Raw genomic sequence first — 20,268 nt, forward strand, 5'->3', positions numbered from 1 at the left:
AATTTACTTATATGTTAAATTACAGAATATAATGTTTTATCACAACATATTACGCTTTTTCAGGAAGAAAAGCTCTCTTTAAATATTTTAAAATACCTAATCCCAACGTTTCGGTAACTTTGCAGCAACCGTGATCACGGGCAGACGAGATGAGGATTGTTCATATGTGATAAGGTGCGGTAATCAAAAAACATTAGTATTATTTGAATGAAAACTAGCGAAAGTCTTCGATCTCATTAACTAAAGCTCTCTTAGTTCATAGAAATATGTTGCACTATGGGGTTGTTAAACAATTTTTATAAAATAAAAAAGATTTCTTGTAAAATTCTATTTTTACTTTTACTAAATTATTACTCTTTTTTACCTAAATTTAGAATATCAATATTTTTTCAAAATATAGTCATGGTATCAGTGAAATATGGCTGAAGAAATGTGAAGTAATATTATTTTATTATAGCAAATGTTACAAAGTAAGTGTAACACAAGCGTAGTTCCTTTATTTCAATTTAAAAATACGCTACTAATTTAATAACATATTTTATTGTAAAAAAAAATAATTAAAACAATTGAAGTATTTATAAATGCTATAATACATACATATGTAAAAACTTCTTCTAGAGGAGTTTGTTAATTTGATTGTAGATCGTTTATAGAAAACTGTTTTCAGCGGCAGTTTAAAGTATGATTACAAGATTAGATGGTCACTTAATCTCACAGCAATAAGTATCACAGCTGTTCAATCAATCCGTTGCCTGTTAAAATAATTCAAACTTGAATTTAGATGTGAAATCAGTTTGCTGAATATTTCGTGGCATCAGCAATTGAATTTGAAACTCTGTACTCGTGATTTCAACAGAATTGGACTCATTACCGCTTGAAACTCGCGTCTCTAAGTCATTTGATTAGAATTCTCCTCTGATATGTTGTGTCAGCGATATGTAATACGGAATTTTGGTACGTGAATTGGAAATTGTTTGATCATTATTAATAATGATGAAATTATTTGATAAGTATATAATTCAAAACGTGTCACTCATGAATTATATGACGATGAATATAATGTATCTCCCGCAATTCATTTGGACTATTATGTTATACCGAACTTAAACTTAATAGCAAATAAAATATTGTAAAAATTTAGGTAGGTATATTGTAAAATAGTTGTCATTGTCGTCCACAAAACTTGTCTCATACATATGGTTCCTCGGGGATGGACCTAACGTTGAGCTGAAAAACACAATGCCTTAGTAAGGCTTTCAAGGACGTCCCTTATGTGACCATACAAGGATATAAGTTAACGCGTTTATCTAAGTAATGTTATACTACGTTTAATTGTTTCTATACGAGAAAGCTTTTTTTATCGTTACTTTTAAGACTTATCAGCAACAGTATCTATTGAAGTTTCGTTAAAGTACATACACCGTTGTAATGTCTTAATAAGGTACTATATTAATGTTGTTTAAATCATCATAACGATATTAAATTTTAAACACCGTATGTTATTCGTACAATAAACATTATTATAAAATTTACAGTTTAATGACAACGATGTTAACGAATTAATTATCATTTACAAATTTATCACCACAAGTAAAACATTTTAAATGACTGTCGTTATATGTTTTCGATTATTTTTACTAATTTAGGCAAAGAAATGAATGTGTTACCATATAACATAAAAACAATACCATTATTGTCATTAAAAGAAAATTTTATTCGATAAAATCTTTTCATTACATCAACAAAGGTAAAAAAATTGATGTGACTTTTGATTATATTAGGCCGTGGATAAATATATGTGGGCTTTAAGAAAATATAATAAATATTTATATATTAAAATCTACAAAAAATATATACTTCGTATGCTACTTGATATATGCGACTAGTTTGAAAGTATGGTAAGTTAAATTCTTTGATTAGACAGAAGTAACTAACATTGAAAATGCTTTCTTGAAATCGTTTTATAATAATCATAAATATCTCTTTTGCAAAATGACATATGTATAATCCTATTATAAAAACTACTCAAATAAAATATCACTAAGTCTCATCTGTAACCTTAGACATCACACTTCCTACATCCCTGCGGACTTAACACGTATGTCACAATCTTGATATTTCGGCTTACATTTGAAATCCCAATCCACCTCTTCGTATCGTTATTTAAAACAGTATAGTCATATTAGTTTTGTAATAGCAAAAAAGTATTAAAATTTATTGGATATTATATTTAATTTTAGCTTCGTTACACTTTTGGTTATTGCGTTTTTATATTATAGAAGTCTTTAACAAAAAACAAATTTAGTAAAAATAGTTTCTCGTGGAAAGGCGTACAAAATGAGAATTATAGTGACAATGATTTACAACATATTAAGGAAGCAGAACAGCAAACCAAACTGTGTGTTGAAAATAAAAATGTATATAATGTCATTTTGTGTCGGAAACATGATTTTATTTCAATATATACACTCATTCACTCATGAATAAGTCAGAAATCATTAACGAATCCTTTTTGCTGCAACAATACTCTATAAAATACAGAATTGGTTTAGAAGTTATCAGAGACACTAAATATTTTGAATAATTATACAATTTGTCTCATAGTACTCTCCTTTGACCAACAGAGCAATGTTTTCATAATGAGACCATGAATAGAATAAAAAAATCTCTTATATTCCTCTTAATGGTCCGTTTTGTGGAAGATAAAGTGGGCTTGATATATTCTTTTTATATTGTTTCAAGGAGGCCTATAATACTAGTCAAATTTATTACCCATTAATTTAGCCTAAACGAAAGGTTAACACAACCATGAAATGGACAATAGATATCCAAGGTCCGATCGATAGCCTCTTTGCCTCATACATCAATTTGATGGCAAAATGCTCAAAAATAAATTGAATCGCATCACCCATATATCTTCGACCCTAATGCTTCCGGTTAGACTAACTAAGCCCAAATATATTATGGCTTTAAGGTATGCCATTGAAACCGTTGTTTTTAATGGCCAAATAAATCGGTATAACAGATGCCTTGATTTTAGCGCGCAAAACGTATGAGCATAATGTAATGCTAGTGAAGTTTAATAATTTGTATTCGATGACTTTGACCATAGAGTTTTTATTTTTGATTTTATTTTTAATCATACGTTAAGATTTATAAGTTTATATATCTAAGACTAAAGTTCATATTTTTAAATATTATACCTATATGTTTATAGCTATAAATATATGTGTAGATAGTAAGTACAACATAAAAATATAAAAGTAGGATTTAAATAAGACATTGCTCTCTAACGACACTATTTCACGTAAAGATATTAGGAATATTATAGATCTATATAAAAATAAATAAATGTGTATGGAGACAAAACAGAATAAATATTGTTTTTTGTGTATGTACTTATATATGTATATATATATACATGGACATTACTTCCCATATATTTACTCATATCTTTAGGTTCACCGATGTGAGTATACTTTTAGATGGAAGACGTAGAGTTTAAAAAGAACCGAAAAAAATAAATGTACTATCACGCCAAAATTGTTTTATTGTCACATGATATTTGTTTATAAAAATCTGTAATTAGAACTGATATAGTCGGCATGGAATATATAAAAAAAACATGCATATATTTAAATAACCAGAAACCAACACTTTAAGAAAGTTTACAGAGGACGCACTATGTGAATATTTGACTGGATATTATAAATGAACGTAAGATGGAACAGGCAACCCTTTTTACTCTTCTCAGAAAGAGAATAATATATTGTAAAAGTACTCATGCCTTTTCATACAGGCTTTTCACCAAAAAGGGAATATATTTTAATAACATTTTTTTTTTAAGTCACATAGTATTATACTCGACCCTACATCAAAAATCTTAAAGAAACATTACTTCCCCTGGACATAGACTAAAACTGTTTGAAAAAAATCACCTTTCAAACTTAACACCAAGGCTATATACTCGTATTATACAATAAAAAGCAATATAGACGGCAAATTACAACAACAATCACATTAAAATTGTAAAAATGTTGTGTCTCAAAACCTTAGATTATATATAGCACAAAAAACACGTTTATTTTAAATAACATATATAAAAAATAAATACATCATTTTTCTTAAAATAGTTACTTATATTCCACTGATATGTAGATTTAACATAACTTTACAGCTTCCATACAAGTGTTACAAGAATTCATAAGTCTGGCATTCACATATAGCACGTATCTTTTTGAATAAACTCGTATTAATTATAAAAGAATTTCCTCTTAGTGAACAGTGAATTACATCATCGTTACTGAGTTTTGTACAATTATTAAAACCCGTGTCAGTTCACGCCCACTGAAGATGGAATAAATGCTCTTTGGTATTCATATAAATGCCTTAATCTCACTGTCATCATATGACTTTAAATAACACTACACCTACGCAAATTCCAAAACAATCCCATCAGCATCCGGTCAGGTATTTTAAGATAACATATTTTTTGCTAAATTAATATGAACGAGCCAAAAAATATCTATTATCTTAATCATTATAAGATATTTTATTTAACAAAAAAAAGGTGTAACAAAAAAGCTGTTGAGAAGATACTTATCAGAGGCACTTTATTAAATCAAGGTATATTGATTGCATATAGTAAAATAATCGGTCGATTCACGACAAGTTATGTATTTTTACTATCATATTGATCTCAAAGTAATTTTATAGGGATATAAACGACAATAGTTCTCAGATTACAAAACGATAGTGTTATTGGAGCATTAAGATAATGTATTGTCAAAGAGCTGGTAAGATTTAAAGTAATGGGATTGTATTAGTCACATATTTTTTGTAATTTTAGATGAAACGTATTGTTTTAGGCGAAGAAAAAGTAAAATATGTTTGTATTAACAATACAATGATTATAATACAGTATTGTATCCGTTGTAAAGTTTTAAGCTTTTAATATGTTGACTTATATAATTTTTGTGCCCATACAATATCGTGTGACGTTTATATTCATTGTAATAAGTGTAGTAAAAAAGAACGACTTTATAAAAGGTTAATAAAAACAGTTTAATTACAGTTTTATTTCTGCTGTTCAGTTTTTAGCACGAATACGCATTGTTAACTTACAAACCTTAATTACTATAGTTTAAAGAATATTGATCCTTGAATCTTTGTTTTTTTTAATGTCAACAGGCGAGTTATTAATCGCGTCGAATGTGAAAGCGATCCCGTAATGTTCCACTGTGGCGAAGATGATAATCGTTGATTCTTTTAGTGGGTAAATCGACAGGCATGCGAAGCCAAGCATGCTTGCGGGGAGCCCCAAACAACCACCCCAGTCATCAGACATAGCCCAAGGGGGAATGCAGCAATGTATTTTTTCCAACATTAAAAAAGCGAGCTATCAATAAAAAAAATTGTCAGCCCTTAAGTTCGGAGTTCAAAGTAATTATTTTCAATCAATACTATATATGACCAATTAATATAACAAATTGTAAAATAATTATACATATATATTTTTGCTTTTGAAGTATTTCCTAACTTTAAATCAATCCTATACAGCAAAATGACCTTTGTTATAAGCAGAAGTTACAATTTGTTTTTAAGTCTTTAACGTTTATATAGAATAAAATTTCTTGCAAAACTATTGTTACTTCTACGGATCGATAGATTACTTTTTATTCATAAACCATCTTGAAATATTGTACTAACTCTTTACACAATTAAAAATAGTTTATTTTTCAGGATAATTAAATTAATTTTGCTTATATCTTTTTTCATGTAGCCCTTATTTAAGTTAGCATCGTCAAATTAAATAAGGAATATTTCCAGTTCTTCAGTTATAAAATTACTTTTATACTAACATGTGCGATTTATTATTGATAAACTGGTGATGCTTCGTATTTATTTTCACAATGGAAACCTATAGTAAACAAAGGATACAATGTTCATTGAGAAATTAAGAAAAAGAAAGAATAAACTTGATCTAACTTAATATGCTTTGTTGTAGTTTTGTTCCAATTGTGCAAAATATATATGATTGTAAGATTAGTTATTTGTATGAAATTACAGTCAAAAATAAAAATCTAAATTGAAGGTAAGGTAATCAAGAATATTTTGCGACTAACTGTCTTATAATAACGTATGTAAATTTTCATCTTCTTGTTAGTCTTTCTAAAAAATATAAGTCAAGCGATAAGAGTTAAAGTGTAAAGCGTAAAGCGATTTTAGATCAATAAATATCGAATATTAGTTAGGAAAAATTTACAGATTCTACAATCAGATAAAACTCATTCCATGGAAAGTTACTGAGCCCGTTTCAGCAGATATAAATGGATTTTGATATCTCCAAGTAAATTCTTGAAAAAAGCTAGATTTATATCAAGATTAATGTTTGTATAAATTAGTTAAAGTTATGTATCAAACTAATTTCAATTGTTTAACCAATAGACCAGTAAGCCACTACGCCAATACCAGTAGACTAATAGACCAGTAGATCAATATACTAGAAGACCAGTAGACCGATTCACAGTCAAGTATTACAGTAAGTCTCTCATAGCTTACACCACATCTTATCTCGTAGGCGGCGTATCAATCATCGTGCAGGTGACAATAACGAAGAAGAAACCCAAACAGCCGACGTGAAATTGTCAATTGTGGTACACTGTCATTTTCATAACGTTCTCTTATAATCAATTATGTTTGGTTATTACTTTTTGGTTTGATATATGATCATCATTATGAGTTTTTTCCCTCGCTTAATATATTGAGACATCAATATTTTGAAACAATAATGGAGATTTTTGTATATGTAGGCTGGTTTGTTGATAAATAATTACATATAAATGTATGGGTCTTTGTACATAACATTATTATTACAGTGGAATACTTATAGGTACAAAAAAATAATTGTTCGTGAATAGTATGTTTATTCGGCAATAATGAATGGAATATTCTTGAGACTCTTACATTGTTTTTCCGGCCCTGATAGTAATGGTGTTTGAAAGCTGTGGCTATTTTTGCCATACTATTATGTTACTGACTAAACGTGGATATCATGAATGATGGATGGTTTCGCCGTAAATATTGGCATATTCATCCCAGTGTTACCTAAACGAGCACGTTATATAAATCTAAGGTCTCACGTTCTTGATAACAATTAGTTTTTAAAGCTAAATATTTATATACAAGTCATCATTCTTTTTTACATTTGATGATAAGAGAATACTGAATATGGCGCAGGTCAGAAAATAAGAAATCGTCTTCTTGTGATCAGGGACCCTGTGTCTATGAAAAATTAAATCTTTTTTTAGAGCACACGGATGAAACATCTTTGATAGTTATATTGATTAATTTCCACCTATAAATTTTCAAAAACCTTAAATATTTTTTTATGAAATACTGTTTAATGATACCAAATTGAGCAGACAATAATTGGTACGTAATGGAACACAAAAGGAAGAAAATATACTTACGCACGAACGCACGCACACAGGCCCAACACGCACGCACTCGTTTAATATTTACTGATTATTCTGCAACTACTTTTACCCGTGACTTCGTTCGTGTGGACTTCTGAATTGGGTACTGAGAAAAATTTGTAGTGTGTATGAAAACAGATAAGAGCCACTTAAAGTCTTCTCTACTGCTAGATAAAATATAGCAATTATTGTAATGAGAAATGCAAGTTATTCTGATGTGCTCCGCTTTTTGAGACTAAGCAAAAAATGAGAATTTTAACAATATATAGATTTCATGTATTTGAGAGTCGCAGAAAGAGCTTGGTTTCGTTTAATAACAATGTTGCAACGTCAATGGAAAAATTTTGCTTAAATACATGAGAAATACACAATTTTTTTCTGCTTGTTTGCTTGTATTAGCTTTACGTATTAGATAAAACGGCCTTGATTTCTAAGTTTAAAAGCGGAGTTAAAATTTTATTACAGTTTTTGTTAGTAAAATATTTATAATATATATATATATATATATATGTATATATTTGATTGAAAGCATAGTACTTTACCGTACATTCCTAACGCACACCTCGTTCAGTTTGTATTGGTAATTTGTATTTCATTTCTTTTCGGTGGGGATTTTGCTTCACAGTGCGAGTACCCGATTGTCCAAAATAGTTATTTTCAATTCGGAAATAGTTTCCTAGACCTTTTCGTAGTTAGGGCGGTATAAATATTTTTTATGTGATATTATATGTTGTCAGTAATAACAGAACTAACCAACTATAAATAGATTATTAATATTATGTCATATATTTTCCCAACATTTCTAGAACGATAAACGATAGTATAAAGGTTCTAACTCATAATAAGAAAAATATTTCCCTATTAAAATAAATTCCACAGAGTATGTAAACAGCATCATTATCTTTTTGTTTCTTCCGAATAGTAGTAGATTATAAAATATTTTTGCTCTTCCTCCGTATGATGGCAATGCTATAAAGGTCGGAATGTAATCCTTTAATATTGCTGAAGGTTCGTACAACTTTTTGTTATAGAATATAAACACTGGCCTTAGTTTTGTTTTATTCATAATGTTATCTCGAACATCGAATAAAATACAAGACAAAGGACTCTTAGGAAATACATGACTTATAAATATGTTGAACATTGTTGATATTTTGAAAAATACAATCGGAGTGTTTAAACTCATTATGTTTTTTAGTTATCTTACATACATACTGTCACGCTTTGCTCAACTAAAAATATTCTAATCTCCATTGCTATTATTACATAAAAAAGCATCTATTGTGATTTTTAATTACTTATATATTTTTTTTAATACAATAATAGAGACGTTTGAGTATCGATGAATTTGTTTAAAAAATATCTGTTTTATTTTTAATAAGTCCTACTTAGAATTTAATGATTCGTAATGAAAATAATAATCTTACAAAAATATTATAAATCTGAAGTCACTTTAAACAAAAGACGAATGAATTAAAGAGGATCTTATTTATATCTTTATTTTAATTTAACATTTCTTAAAGACTTATCTCTCTATTATAACTATTAACATCTCAAACAAGAAAGTAAAACTTATTTACCTTGAGAGTAATTAAACTTAAAGCACTTCTACTTGATAGAAATCAAATAAGTTTGAACATTCCACACTTCTAATGAGGAAGTTTTAATTACTTTACAAATAGACTGTATCGGATTTCGTTCACTTTCACCGTTTCAAATAAACCTTATTTAACAGCTAAAAGTTATTCTAACAGTTCATTATATTTCATTCTTTGTATTAAATATGTTTAGTAAATTTAATTTCAATGTTTATGTATCGTGTGTGTTAAATCCTAACTCTATGGATATACGTCATTACTCATAGATATAGTTTAATATATAATTATATTACTTTAATTATATCAATTTTTCTATAACTAATAAAAGCAATATCATAAGAAAAGGAGATGCTGCATTGTATTGGGCGCCGTTCACACGCCTGAAGAGATATTAAATGGTGTGGAAGTAGTGGTAACAACAAGAATTTATTCGAAGATTACATCTAGGTTCTTGCAAATAACGAAATCAACAAACATTTCAACCAACTGTCAAGGTTAGGAACATAAATTAACATATTAACGACTGTAATTTTTAACATCATATACTATTATTATTAAAAAATAAATTATATATATTTCTCAATACATTAAAAATACAATAACCGACTTAATGGTATCAAATATAATGGTAACTTCAAAGAGCTTTCAGAAAACCAAATCAATCTTACAGAATATATAACTGCATACAAGAAATTCTACAGTTATTAAGTTTTAAGCAAGTTATAAAAAAATATTTTGAATATACTGTGGAAATCTCAATTATATTATGTGCACACGCATATGAAATTCGTACGTACACATGTACATGTACATGTACCTCGTACACATGTACATGTACCTCGTACACATGTACATATACCACTAGTTTGTCAATCAAGACGTTGAATTTATAACAAACAACTGTACCACACAATGTTGTCTAGCTCTCAATAAATTTGTTCATGTTGTACGAAAGAGTGACAATGTGTTATATGGCCCGAGACGAGTCTGTTACTATAAATCATTTTCTATTATACCCGGACCCTTGTCAGTACGAGTCAATATGCGACTTTTATCTTTTGTTCCAGATTATGTGGTAAATTGCTTTCTAGTCGGACCTATCATACATAAACCTTTTGCTTTACAATCAAGACATATGGAATCGTAAAAGTTTAACCAAAAAAATATTATATAATACTTATTTTATAATTATTTCCGTCTATTTCAACTATACAAGACCAAGAATAAAATTATTAAAAAAATTTAAATTCATCTTTTTGATATTATGTAGATCAATTCAAAATTAAAACAGACCATTTAACAAGCCTGCATTTTATTTTATATAAAATAATTCAACAGACCTTAGCTATCGTTTTATTCGCTGTAAACACAAATTGCATCCCGTAAATCAAATCCCCGGGTAAATGTTATCACGTCTTGAGTAACAAAATGTAAGTCTTCAAGTTCAACTTGGAATTCTACATCATCGGAAACTCTTACTTAATACTATGTTTTGGACCACAAACTCCCAATTGATCAGTTGAACTTTCCTTATTCACAACATTTTGGACTATAGATCTAATATTGCATACAACTAGAGCAGGATACCAAACCAACCATACAACTAAAGCAGGATTTTCACACAAAATTAATATAAGCACGGGAAGCTCTGTATCGCAATTTCAGACAAGATAATATAGTTGGTTATAGATTTAATAATAATTTAGAAACCCTCTGTTTTTTCAGATTCTAGACCACGAAATACTTATAATAATTTCTTCATATATTTCATTCATATCATTTTTTCTGTTTTATTTGAAACAAGCTCTCCATGAAATTGTTATCCTTAACTAAAAGAGGAATAAACAGTAAAACCGAATTATTTCAATTTTATATTTGACAGAAAAAGTATACACTGATATTAATTTTATATTAAATTATATACTAAAAATGGTATAGAATTTGCCTAACGCTATCATATATCATTATAAAGAAAGAAATACTTTTTTTAAATAAATAGAAAAGTCCTTAGACTTAAACCTTATACCTATTACTAAGATAATAAGATAATAAATTCGTAACTCCATCATTGATATCTCCTGTCGTCTAAGTTGCAAAAAAAAAATCAATACAATTTTTTGTAAAAAACACAAAAAAATTCCGAACAATAACTATAGAAGAGAAATAAATAATGGCTTATTATTTACCTGGTTCATTAGTACTGAATGGTAAACTAATATGACTTATTAATTATTCATATATTATACGTTCACTGAACTATTTCATTTAGGCATCAACCTCTGTACATTGTGTTACATGTTTTTGTTACCCATCAACGTTTACAGGATTGACGATTTTAATGAAAACAAATACCACGTATTACCAAACGAACTGTGATCTCTAAATATTCACGAGGATAAATATAAGGGATTTGATATAAAATACATGCTAATGTATTTAAACATTTGAATTTTTTCATGCTTAGTTGATCTTTTTCATAGACAATAATAAAATCTGCAATACAATGAACAATATGTCGTTCAGACAATTTAATCAGTGATAATAATCATCAAGTTACTACTCATCATATACAACGACTTCACTTACTTCAGTTTTCACACTCAAACGTTCGGCTCTCAACTAATAGCGAATCTGAATAATTATTCAAAGCAGAAATTTATGTCAAGCTGACAGCAAAGACCCATTTGTCTACTAATCTCAGCGAGCTTTATAATTTAGCACCCTGGTTTTCATTCCAACCATAGCTTTCATACAATCTACAGGTTAAAATTGACTACAAATAAAATTCTACAATATGTACTAAGTGAATGCTTAATATTGTTAACACAGAACAGCACCTTAAATGTACAACAAGAAAATAAATTAAATTCAAAACGAATAATTTAGTGACAAAACCAGAATTAAAAATTTCGTAATATCGTGTCGTATCGTATAGACGTCATCTATAAGACGCGCTTACACAAGAAATGACAAAATTAATTAAAAACATTAATATAGATTTCAATGTTGCTTGACCATTAAAATAATTATGCTTACTTTTATTGTAACATTGTTTGTGTAATTTCATATTCTTGAATAATAAGTATCTACTGATTATTATATATATATGTATATAAATATAAATTAAAATGGAATATTTCATATATGTTAGTATTCATGCGTTTAGCATACTTCGTATTGCATTGTTCGGTGTTTTGATTTGAAAATATATGCGCATGCATTAAAAGTAACTGTTGCGGTGCAAATTGGAGTTCAAAGGTGGCAGTTTTATTTTTTGTTTCATTGAATTCTAATAAATTACATTCAAAATTCATATTTCTTTTGGGTGATTATTGCAATCAATAATAATCTAATAAAATTGCTATATATGGATCGAATATTTGAATTTTAGACAGAAATAGAAATATTATGTCAAAAAATATTGATTGAAGGACCATTAGTCGTTTTAATATAGGAATCATTAAATAATTTTAATGTTTGTGTAATATAAAGGCACATGTATTGTAGTACATTCATTTTATTTTATGGTTCACAATAATAAATTAACCAAATATAATAAAGAACTTCATATTATTTACCCCAAAAGTGCTAACTTGGTTGCATAAAGTTTGACATTAGCTACCTACTGTATATCTTGTCTAATCGCCAAGTCGGAAATTTCCTTTGGCGGATCACCTTGACTTTTGGGATTGGTCGTGGGCTGAAACAAAGGAATCTGGGTAAAAGTTTGTTACAAACTTACATTACTTACTTGATTACAAAAAAAATTACATATATATAGAACGAGATATTGAAAAGGCTTATGTAATAATCGTCTGTATATAGAGTTTTCATTGTTGTAGTAATTTTAATTCAATCTATTCAGTAGTTTTTGTTTCTTTGGGATAAAATCAAACAAACTATTGCTTTTATAATAATATCAGGATACATTTGATAATTCATGATTCTACTACAACAATAACGGTCATAATGGTGGCCGTTATCATCTAAGTGTCAAACTGAACACTATACAATTTCTATGCCATTCATGAGTTGTGAACGGGGTATTGTCCACATGGTTTTGTGGAGAATTTTCCCTATATTTTCATATGATACACGATGCATAGATGTCAAACAGACAGTAAAATACCCTATAAAAATTTACATTCGTAGAATTTCTAGGATATAAGTGTGAAAAAATGTTTAGAGCCTCTTAAAGCATTACTTTACGACATTTAAGACGGTTATCAAAATATGAAAAAAAAAAAAAATTATCCAAAAGCTTAAATAAATATCAAAAAATCTAAGAAAATCTAGGATTTCGGATATTTTCTCAAAATATTTTCTTTCACTAACTAGACCTTATCGAATTTAAATATCTTCATAATAACTAAATTATATTAATTAAAAAAAAACCTATGCATTAATGGACATTCAACATTTATATTGGTTCGCGTGATACATTTAATAGTAATCATAGGCCACACATGCCTTACGTTATTTTGGAAAAAAGATGATCCTTTTACGTTTGTGGATCTATATTAACCAAATATATTTGAGAACCACTGCAAGGCATTCATATCAATATTGAAAAACCTACAATATTGATAATGTTTACAATTATAGAAGTGTTATTATATAAGAAATGACAAGTGGTTTTGGCCTTTGATTTTAATTGTTTGGAATAAAATAACAAATAAAATTATTATCATGCAACGATTGCAATTAAATATATATTCTATAATTATCCTTGATACCTAAGTTCACCAAACCAGTTAACTTCTAACAGGAAACTAATCGTTATAAAATTAACATACAAATTAAAGCGAAGTTGTTAAAGTAAGCTCAGAATTTTATGACTGTGTTGTATTATGAAGTAATAATTCTTTTAAAGAAGCCCGTAAACGTTTTCTATTTAGTTTAAACATAAAACGGGACTCTCATAGCTTACCTTACGGAAAAAAGAAAGGGAATGAAAAAGATACTTCTTTTCTCACAGTCTTTTTGATTTTATTCCTTAAGTCCCGTACACTATTGAATCTTTTTTGAAGAAAAAAATATGTTTAAATAAAAACATTCCTGCATTAACATAAGATTTGATGTGCTCAACTTACTTATTATTAACAACTGCTCTTGCTCTTGGTGGGATAAAGTTTCTGCTAGTAGTAAATTTTCCAAATTTTTTCTTCCTGTTGACAGAAAAAAGTGTATAAAACAATATTTTTTTTTTACATTCACTGAAATACAAAAAACAGTATAAGATGTTATTTAACATAATCAAAGTTATTACTCGTGAAAAATAAACTAACTTTTGAGGATAATGTATGGTTACTCCTCGTGGTGTTATTTTTTGTTTACAAGGTCCATTGTTGCCGCAAGGACATCCTTTCATTGGCCTAAAGTTTGTTGCGGGGTAGGCTGGGATAGGAGCAACTCTGTAAGATGAAGCAGAAAATTAATCATGTGATGTACGTGCACCCTTTGAAGTTATGAAAATTTAATTAAAAACCCAAACTCCATACAAAAATGCTGAAAGTTACTTACTCCCGTTTCTTGAAGACTTTCCATTTGGATTTATCCGTATTTATAATGTAACGCAAATTTGATAAGCTGAAAAAAGACGCTATGCGTTTATTATTTGATATTGCTTAAAAAAAATGTTATTATATAAAATATTTTTATCAAAGAATTTCAAAAATCGGTTTATTTTATAACATAATTAACTTCAATGCAACATTTTTTTTATAAAGAATGAAGACAATTTAATGCTCGCAAATATTAAAATAATAAAAAAAAATTGTTTTGCTATCATTTAATTTTTTTATTCTTCATTTTATCTTTTAGGTTAGCGACCAAAAAATTACAAGTTAACTGGGAAGGAGCTCCTCTAATGTAAGAACTTTGTAGAATAAATTTTTGCAGAAGTGAGACCACAATAAAGAAAGCTATAAAATATAAGTCACTTCTGGTCCGAGAGAATTTTAGCCTTGAAACAAACAAAATTACCCTTTTTTAACGTAAGTCTTAGGTATGAAAATACATAGATACCTAGAATTGCTCGTAGCTTCATCAATTTTTCGTTTTAACATTTCCTTACTAGTGATTAGACCCATTTGTGATGATAAAATTTTTTCGTATTAAGATTAAGTTTACTGATGTTCTGATATATTTTTTTGTTTCATTGTGTATCTTCACGTATTTTAAGTTTTACATTTTCAATTTATTTTTGATAGATTGTCACGAGTGACGGATGTGTGAAGCAAGTTATAATTTTTCTGTTGAGCTTTGTTGAAAAGGTTTTAATCAGGATCACTCAATATTAAGTTAATTGAAAATATAATTTCCAAGTCATGTCTCTGTTATACCAATTGATCTACAGATTTTTTTTATTTATTTTTAATGTCTTCTTATAATGGTGAATTTCTCGACAAACTTGTCTTTTAATTGACTGACAATAGTGATTTACCATACAAAAGCCCTTTTATATTTTGATATTAATAGTGCCATAACCGAGGCTAATGAAATAATTGAAGTTAATGACCTACTCAGTATCAGCTTAATTTTTGTTATAGTGAAATTTTTCTGCAATATATATGCGACTTAGAATGTTTTGTTTCTTCGTATTATTAATTTAAGTGTAGCTATTACGATGATCACTTCTGCTTGTTTTAGACAAACTTCATTAACTTACTTGACAACTGACTGCACCGTGAAGAGCGATTGACTCATCTTATGTAATACCATTCATTTAAGTGAAATTGACGTGAAGTAACTTTGCAGCTGCGTTTTGTTTGACACAGTGTTAGCTGGCCGTGAATCATCCCCTTCCATTTACCCATTCTTGTTTCTATTACACCTAAATAATTTATTTTCAAGGACAATAAGCCTGTTAAAAAACCTTATCTCAAGGTATGTTTATTCGTTTTTCATTGAAATCATTTATTTTTTGAAATAATCATTATGTATATTGCGTTAGTAATAAATTTTACGTAATGTCTAATTAATATATTTTTTTATCTTCAAATAAATTTGTAGAAACTTTTTATTTACAATAAAAAGCTCTACAATTATTTTTCAATATCAAATATACATATAACTTAAAACAAAATTCGAAGAAGCTACCTCAAACTTTATATCGAAAACCTTGATGTTATGAATTGTTTATTCTTATTTATGGCGTATTATAAAAAGAAAACATACTTTGTTATTGTCTGTGTTCTGAAAAACAAAAACATATATAGATTTCTATATGAAAATAAAACTAAAATATCAAGGATATTGTGTACGTATTGAAATGATAAAATAATAAATGTCATGTTTATTTAAAACATATTTCAAATCAGGCAAATTAAAACGTATAGGCTGCTTAAGACTCTTCACACCACCTTTATTGATTGAACGTAACAGACAAAGAATTTTGTTTGAATTTTTTCTCAATTGAATAATTGCTTCAAATTATTAAAGAGTTGGAATTTAAGTGTACATCAGGATAATTGACTCTTTGCTTGGTACACAGCAAAAACTGTAATTAATCCCTTGACACAAGCAGAATCGTTGGTCGCGACAGTATTAAAATAAAAAAGACCAAGTCGTTTAGTTAGCCAAGCTTTTTTGAATTTCACCAAACTTATTAGCTTTGAACAAGGAAGCAGTTTTTTGTTATTACATAAAGTTCTAAAATTCTACGTTTATTGAAATCAGTGGCTTTTTATAATTATTTTTTTTGCCTGACCATAAAGTTTTAATTAATACTTTACCGAAAATGAAAAAAAAAATATTTATCGTTTATCGGTATATCTTTTTGCAACTCTTAGGCTTTAGGCTTAGGCTTTTCATAATGATTAAAAGTAAGCTCTCTATAGAATTGTTTAAATTATTATTTTTGGAGAAGACTATTGTTTGCTATTAATTAAACGGAGTTTGCTTAATGTAAAAAATATTTATATATTTGACTCACACTAAAAAATTCTAGTCAGATTCACTAGGTCAAATCCCCCCTTGTGATTATTTCTGAAACAAAGAGAAGATCATACTTTAAAATACTTATGCAAAATAAATTCTACTTAGTGTAATAGGTATTCTGTGATAAGATAGACAAATAATGAATAAAATTTTATGATATAATATAAGAAAAATATTCCACGTAATTCAAATATTCATTTACAAAGTGCGTACAAGATGTTACGAAAGAAAAGACATTCAAATTATTATAGAATATGTCGAAATCTTTTTACCCTCGCAGTAACTTGTAAAAGTCACCTCGCTGACAAATGCTGGTACATTTGTCGTCATGTGTCAATATCTTATGTAACTTAAGGTCTATTCACTGTAATGTCAAGAGGTTTGATGCCATATTTTTAATTACTTTATAAAATAAAATATAAATTTTATATTTATTCTAATAGATTCTCGGAAACATTTTATACAATCTTCTCTTACACAACACAATAATGAAAAATACAGTCTTTTAAACTGATTGCCTTTAATTATTAATTCTCTTTATTGTTTATCCTTCCTTCCTGAATGGCTAGAAATTAACTGGTCAAAGTCTGTATATTTCATGAATTTACATTCAGTATTTTAAGATAATGCAATAACCACAACAAGAATAGCAGTAGGAAATGAAACCCAAGGGTGCCTTCAATATTGTCAGTATTTCGAAACCTTGGATGTTGAGAAGTTTTCTCCCTCTGGGTTGCTGATATGATCTATTGGTTTTAAGATTTTTTGTTTTATAAGAATTCAGAATGTCAATGTAGTGAATTCACTCGTTTAAAATTTACTGTAATTATATTATTTCAATAAATATAAGTAACTTTTTGCTATACATCAGTGTTATTTTCTCCAAACAAACATTAATAAATTTGCATTATCACGAAAGCATAAATATATTTTTCAACTAAAACTTAATTTGCAAATTGAAGTGATTAATTTAAAAAATATTTGTTTCTGTATAAATTAGAGCCTTATTCCTTTGCGTTACTGTTGAAATACACTTGATCAAAATAATGTGTGGTTAACATTGCATAGTGTATAATGATTTATTGCTTCGAACGTAACATGTTTCAACATTGTTACATTAGCTTCATACATGAAAGTTATAAATTAAATGAAAATTTATTGTGTTCAATTTGTAGACTAACTTTTCCATGTAGCCTCGTCTAAACTCATTCACTTGGCTGACATAGTTTGAATTAATTGTCCTAGAAGGAAGATTTTCATACCTAATATAAAAATTTACTATCAGTTCTTAATAATATAATATTTTAATACATAAACCGAAAATATTGTACTGATAAAAAAATCATATTAAAACCAAAGTCCACTAAGCGATTTAAGTGATTCAAAAAATCTAGAAATCTATCTGTCTATCTATCTATCGATCTATCTATCTATCTATCTAGTTGATAGAGTAGTTCTCTTTGTTATGAAAAGAAAATTATTTCTGGAAGGGAACAACATGAGATTCTTATGAAAAAGTAACATAGTTTTCTAAACTAGAAAAATGGGTTTTCAAATGCAAAAATTGACTTGTTAAACAAATATAAAATTTACACGAAATTTATGTTCAGTGTAGAGTTATTATATTCAGTTTGGTATATCATAGAAGTTGTCTTCAAGGCTGTTAAGTTGCCTTAAATCGAAGAGATATAAAATTACGACGTTAATAAAATGTCATATATATAAATAAATGGCTGAATATTAGTTGTAAGCGTGTGCAGGTCGGTATACATCTAGGGCATAAATATTTTATGAGAGTGAGATATAAATCAGGTATATATAAAGAAACAATATTTATATCTCATACATGGAGAAATTTTGAGAAATGGTTATGTAGTTTTTATTAAAACCACATCAATGAAATGTTTAAAGGTATATTTAATAAGTTTTAACTTATAATAAGAAAGTCTAATAAAATATAATTACAAATAATTTAAAAGATATAAATTCGAAACATTTTTTTTTAGATTTGTCAATTCATTTATGTTTATACTTAACATAATATTTTGTTGCTTTATTTGACATAACAAAAGATTAATTTCTAATATTAGAAACATTGTGAAGGTTAAAGAATAAAATCCCCTCACATATAATTTATTTCTTTCATGGAATTATCTTCAGATACAATAAACACAGTCCGCGATGTAATCCCTGAAGAGAAATCTTCAAATCCTTTACTTGTTATCTTTGCTTTGGAGTCGGATTAAACTTTAAGTCACGATCATATGTATGACATTGTCTTATTTTATTTATTCCTGCAATATTTAGTTTATTAATCTTTTTGTATTTTTTAATTATTTGACTTCAATATTTTTACTAAGCTCTTGAAAAATAAGTCATTATGGAAACTCGAATATACATAAAAAGGGGCAAATGAATTTCGATGCAGAAAGACTTTTTTCAAATCTATATATAATAATTATTAATTTAATGTACTCAAGACTATTTTTATAAAACGAAGGTTTTCAGAAGATCAGCTTGGTATAAAAAGAGGTTGCATTTGAATCTTTAATAAAACAAACAACAATGTACAATCCTTCCTTAATTTCCCCTTTGTTAAAAATGTTCCTGGGCAATGTGTTTATGTATTCACAATAAGCAAATATTATAATCTCGATTTAAATATATTTTTTTATTTATTTACCTTAAAACTAAGCAATAAATTGAAACTAAGAGCAAAGTTACATAGAGTCAACGTTAGAAAAGTTTTGGAAGTGGGCACTTTACAGGAGCAAGCGACGAGAGCCCGCGATTATAACATTTTAAGCGTTGTAAAATTTATAATAGTTTTTATAACTCATAGAAGCTGAGAGGTTTAAACTTTTACACATTTATATGTCGTAGTATGAAACACTTTGTCTTTTTGTAAAAGAGTGACGTTAGCATAACTGACATCACCGATGACTTTATTCTTGAATGTCGTCAGGATCTCAGTCTCTTGAAGGTAACCTAATTAAGGCTTGACCATTAAGGTTTGACGAAAACCTTATTTCGAAGAGGTCCAATCCCTGCAAAGGCTCGAGCGAGGCTCCCTGTAATCTGTACTCTCTCCTCTATCTATAACAACATTCTTGTGACTACACCTGCACAGGTGGCTACGCGGGTAGTTATGCGGGTGACACCACATAATTTCAACTACCCTCAATTTTAGTTATTCAAATAACAACAATTGCGCCGTTATATATTTTATACTAAAATAGCTCCGTTTAAAG

At 28.1% G+C, this 20,268-nt stretch overlaps 1 protein-coding gene across 2 annotated transcripts; it reads right to left on the bottom strand.

The window, feature by feature from the left end:
• Window positions 1–12,575: 12,575 nt before the first annotated feature.
• LOC116775536 (uncharacterized) lies at window positions 12,576–15,315 on the bottom strand. 2 transcript variants are annotated; one of them, XM_061525127.1, is made up of 6 exons: window positions 15,104–15,315; window positions 14,600–14,665; window positions 14,365–14,490; window positions 14,170–14,244; window positions 14,007–14,095; window positions 12,686–12,776 (listed from the first exon to the last, which is right to left on the bottom strand). In XM_061525127.1, exons 1-5 carry the CDS (start codon window positions 15,166–15,168, stop codon window positions 14,008–14,010), a joined length of 420 nt encoding a protein of 139 aa, XP_061381111.1. In that variant the 5' UTR covers window positions 15,169–15,315; the 3' UTR covers window positions 12,686–12,776; window position 14,007. The 2 variants fall into 2 exon arrangements, with proteins under 2 accessions (XP_061381112.1, XP_061381111.1); XM_061525128.1 differs by lacking the exon at window positions 14,007–14,095 and having other exon boundaries at window positions 12,576–12,776; window positions 15,104–15,314.
• Window positions 15,316–20,268: the final 4,953 nt, after the last annotated feature.

The sequence above is a fragment of the Danaus plexippus genome, chromosome 27 (genome assembly GCF_018135715.1).
Source record: "Danaus plexippus chromosome 27, MEX_DaPlex, whole genome shotgun sequence".
In the NCBI taxonomy this organism is placed as follows: Eukaryota; Metazoa; Arthropoda; class Insecta; order Lepidoptera; family Nymphalidae; genus Danaus; species Danaus plexippus.

What these genes read in the sequence shown, in the direction of transcription:
- LOC116775536 (XM_061525127.1), bottom strand. Translation starts at nt 15,168, where the DNA reads ATGGGTCTAATCACTAGTAAGGAAATGTTAAAACGAAAAATTGATGAA. An exon ending in AAAGTCTTCAAGAAACGGGA is followed by an intron (nt 14,491 to 14,599) that starts GTAAGTAACTTT and finishes TTCATCTTACAG; the next exon opens with AGTTGCTCCTATCCCAGCCT. An exon ending in AGAGCAGTTGTTAATAATAA is followed by an intron (nt 14,096 to 14,169) that starts GTAAGTTGAGCA and finishes TCTTCAAAAAAG; the next exon opens with ATTCAATAGTGTACGGGACT.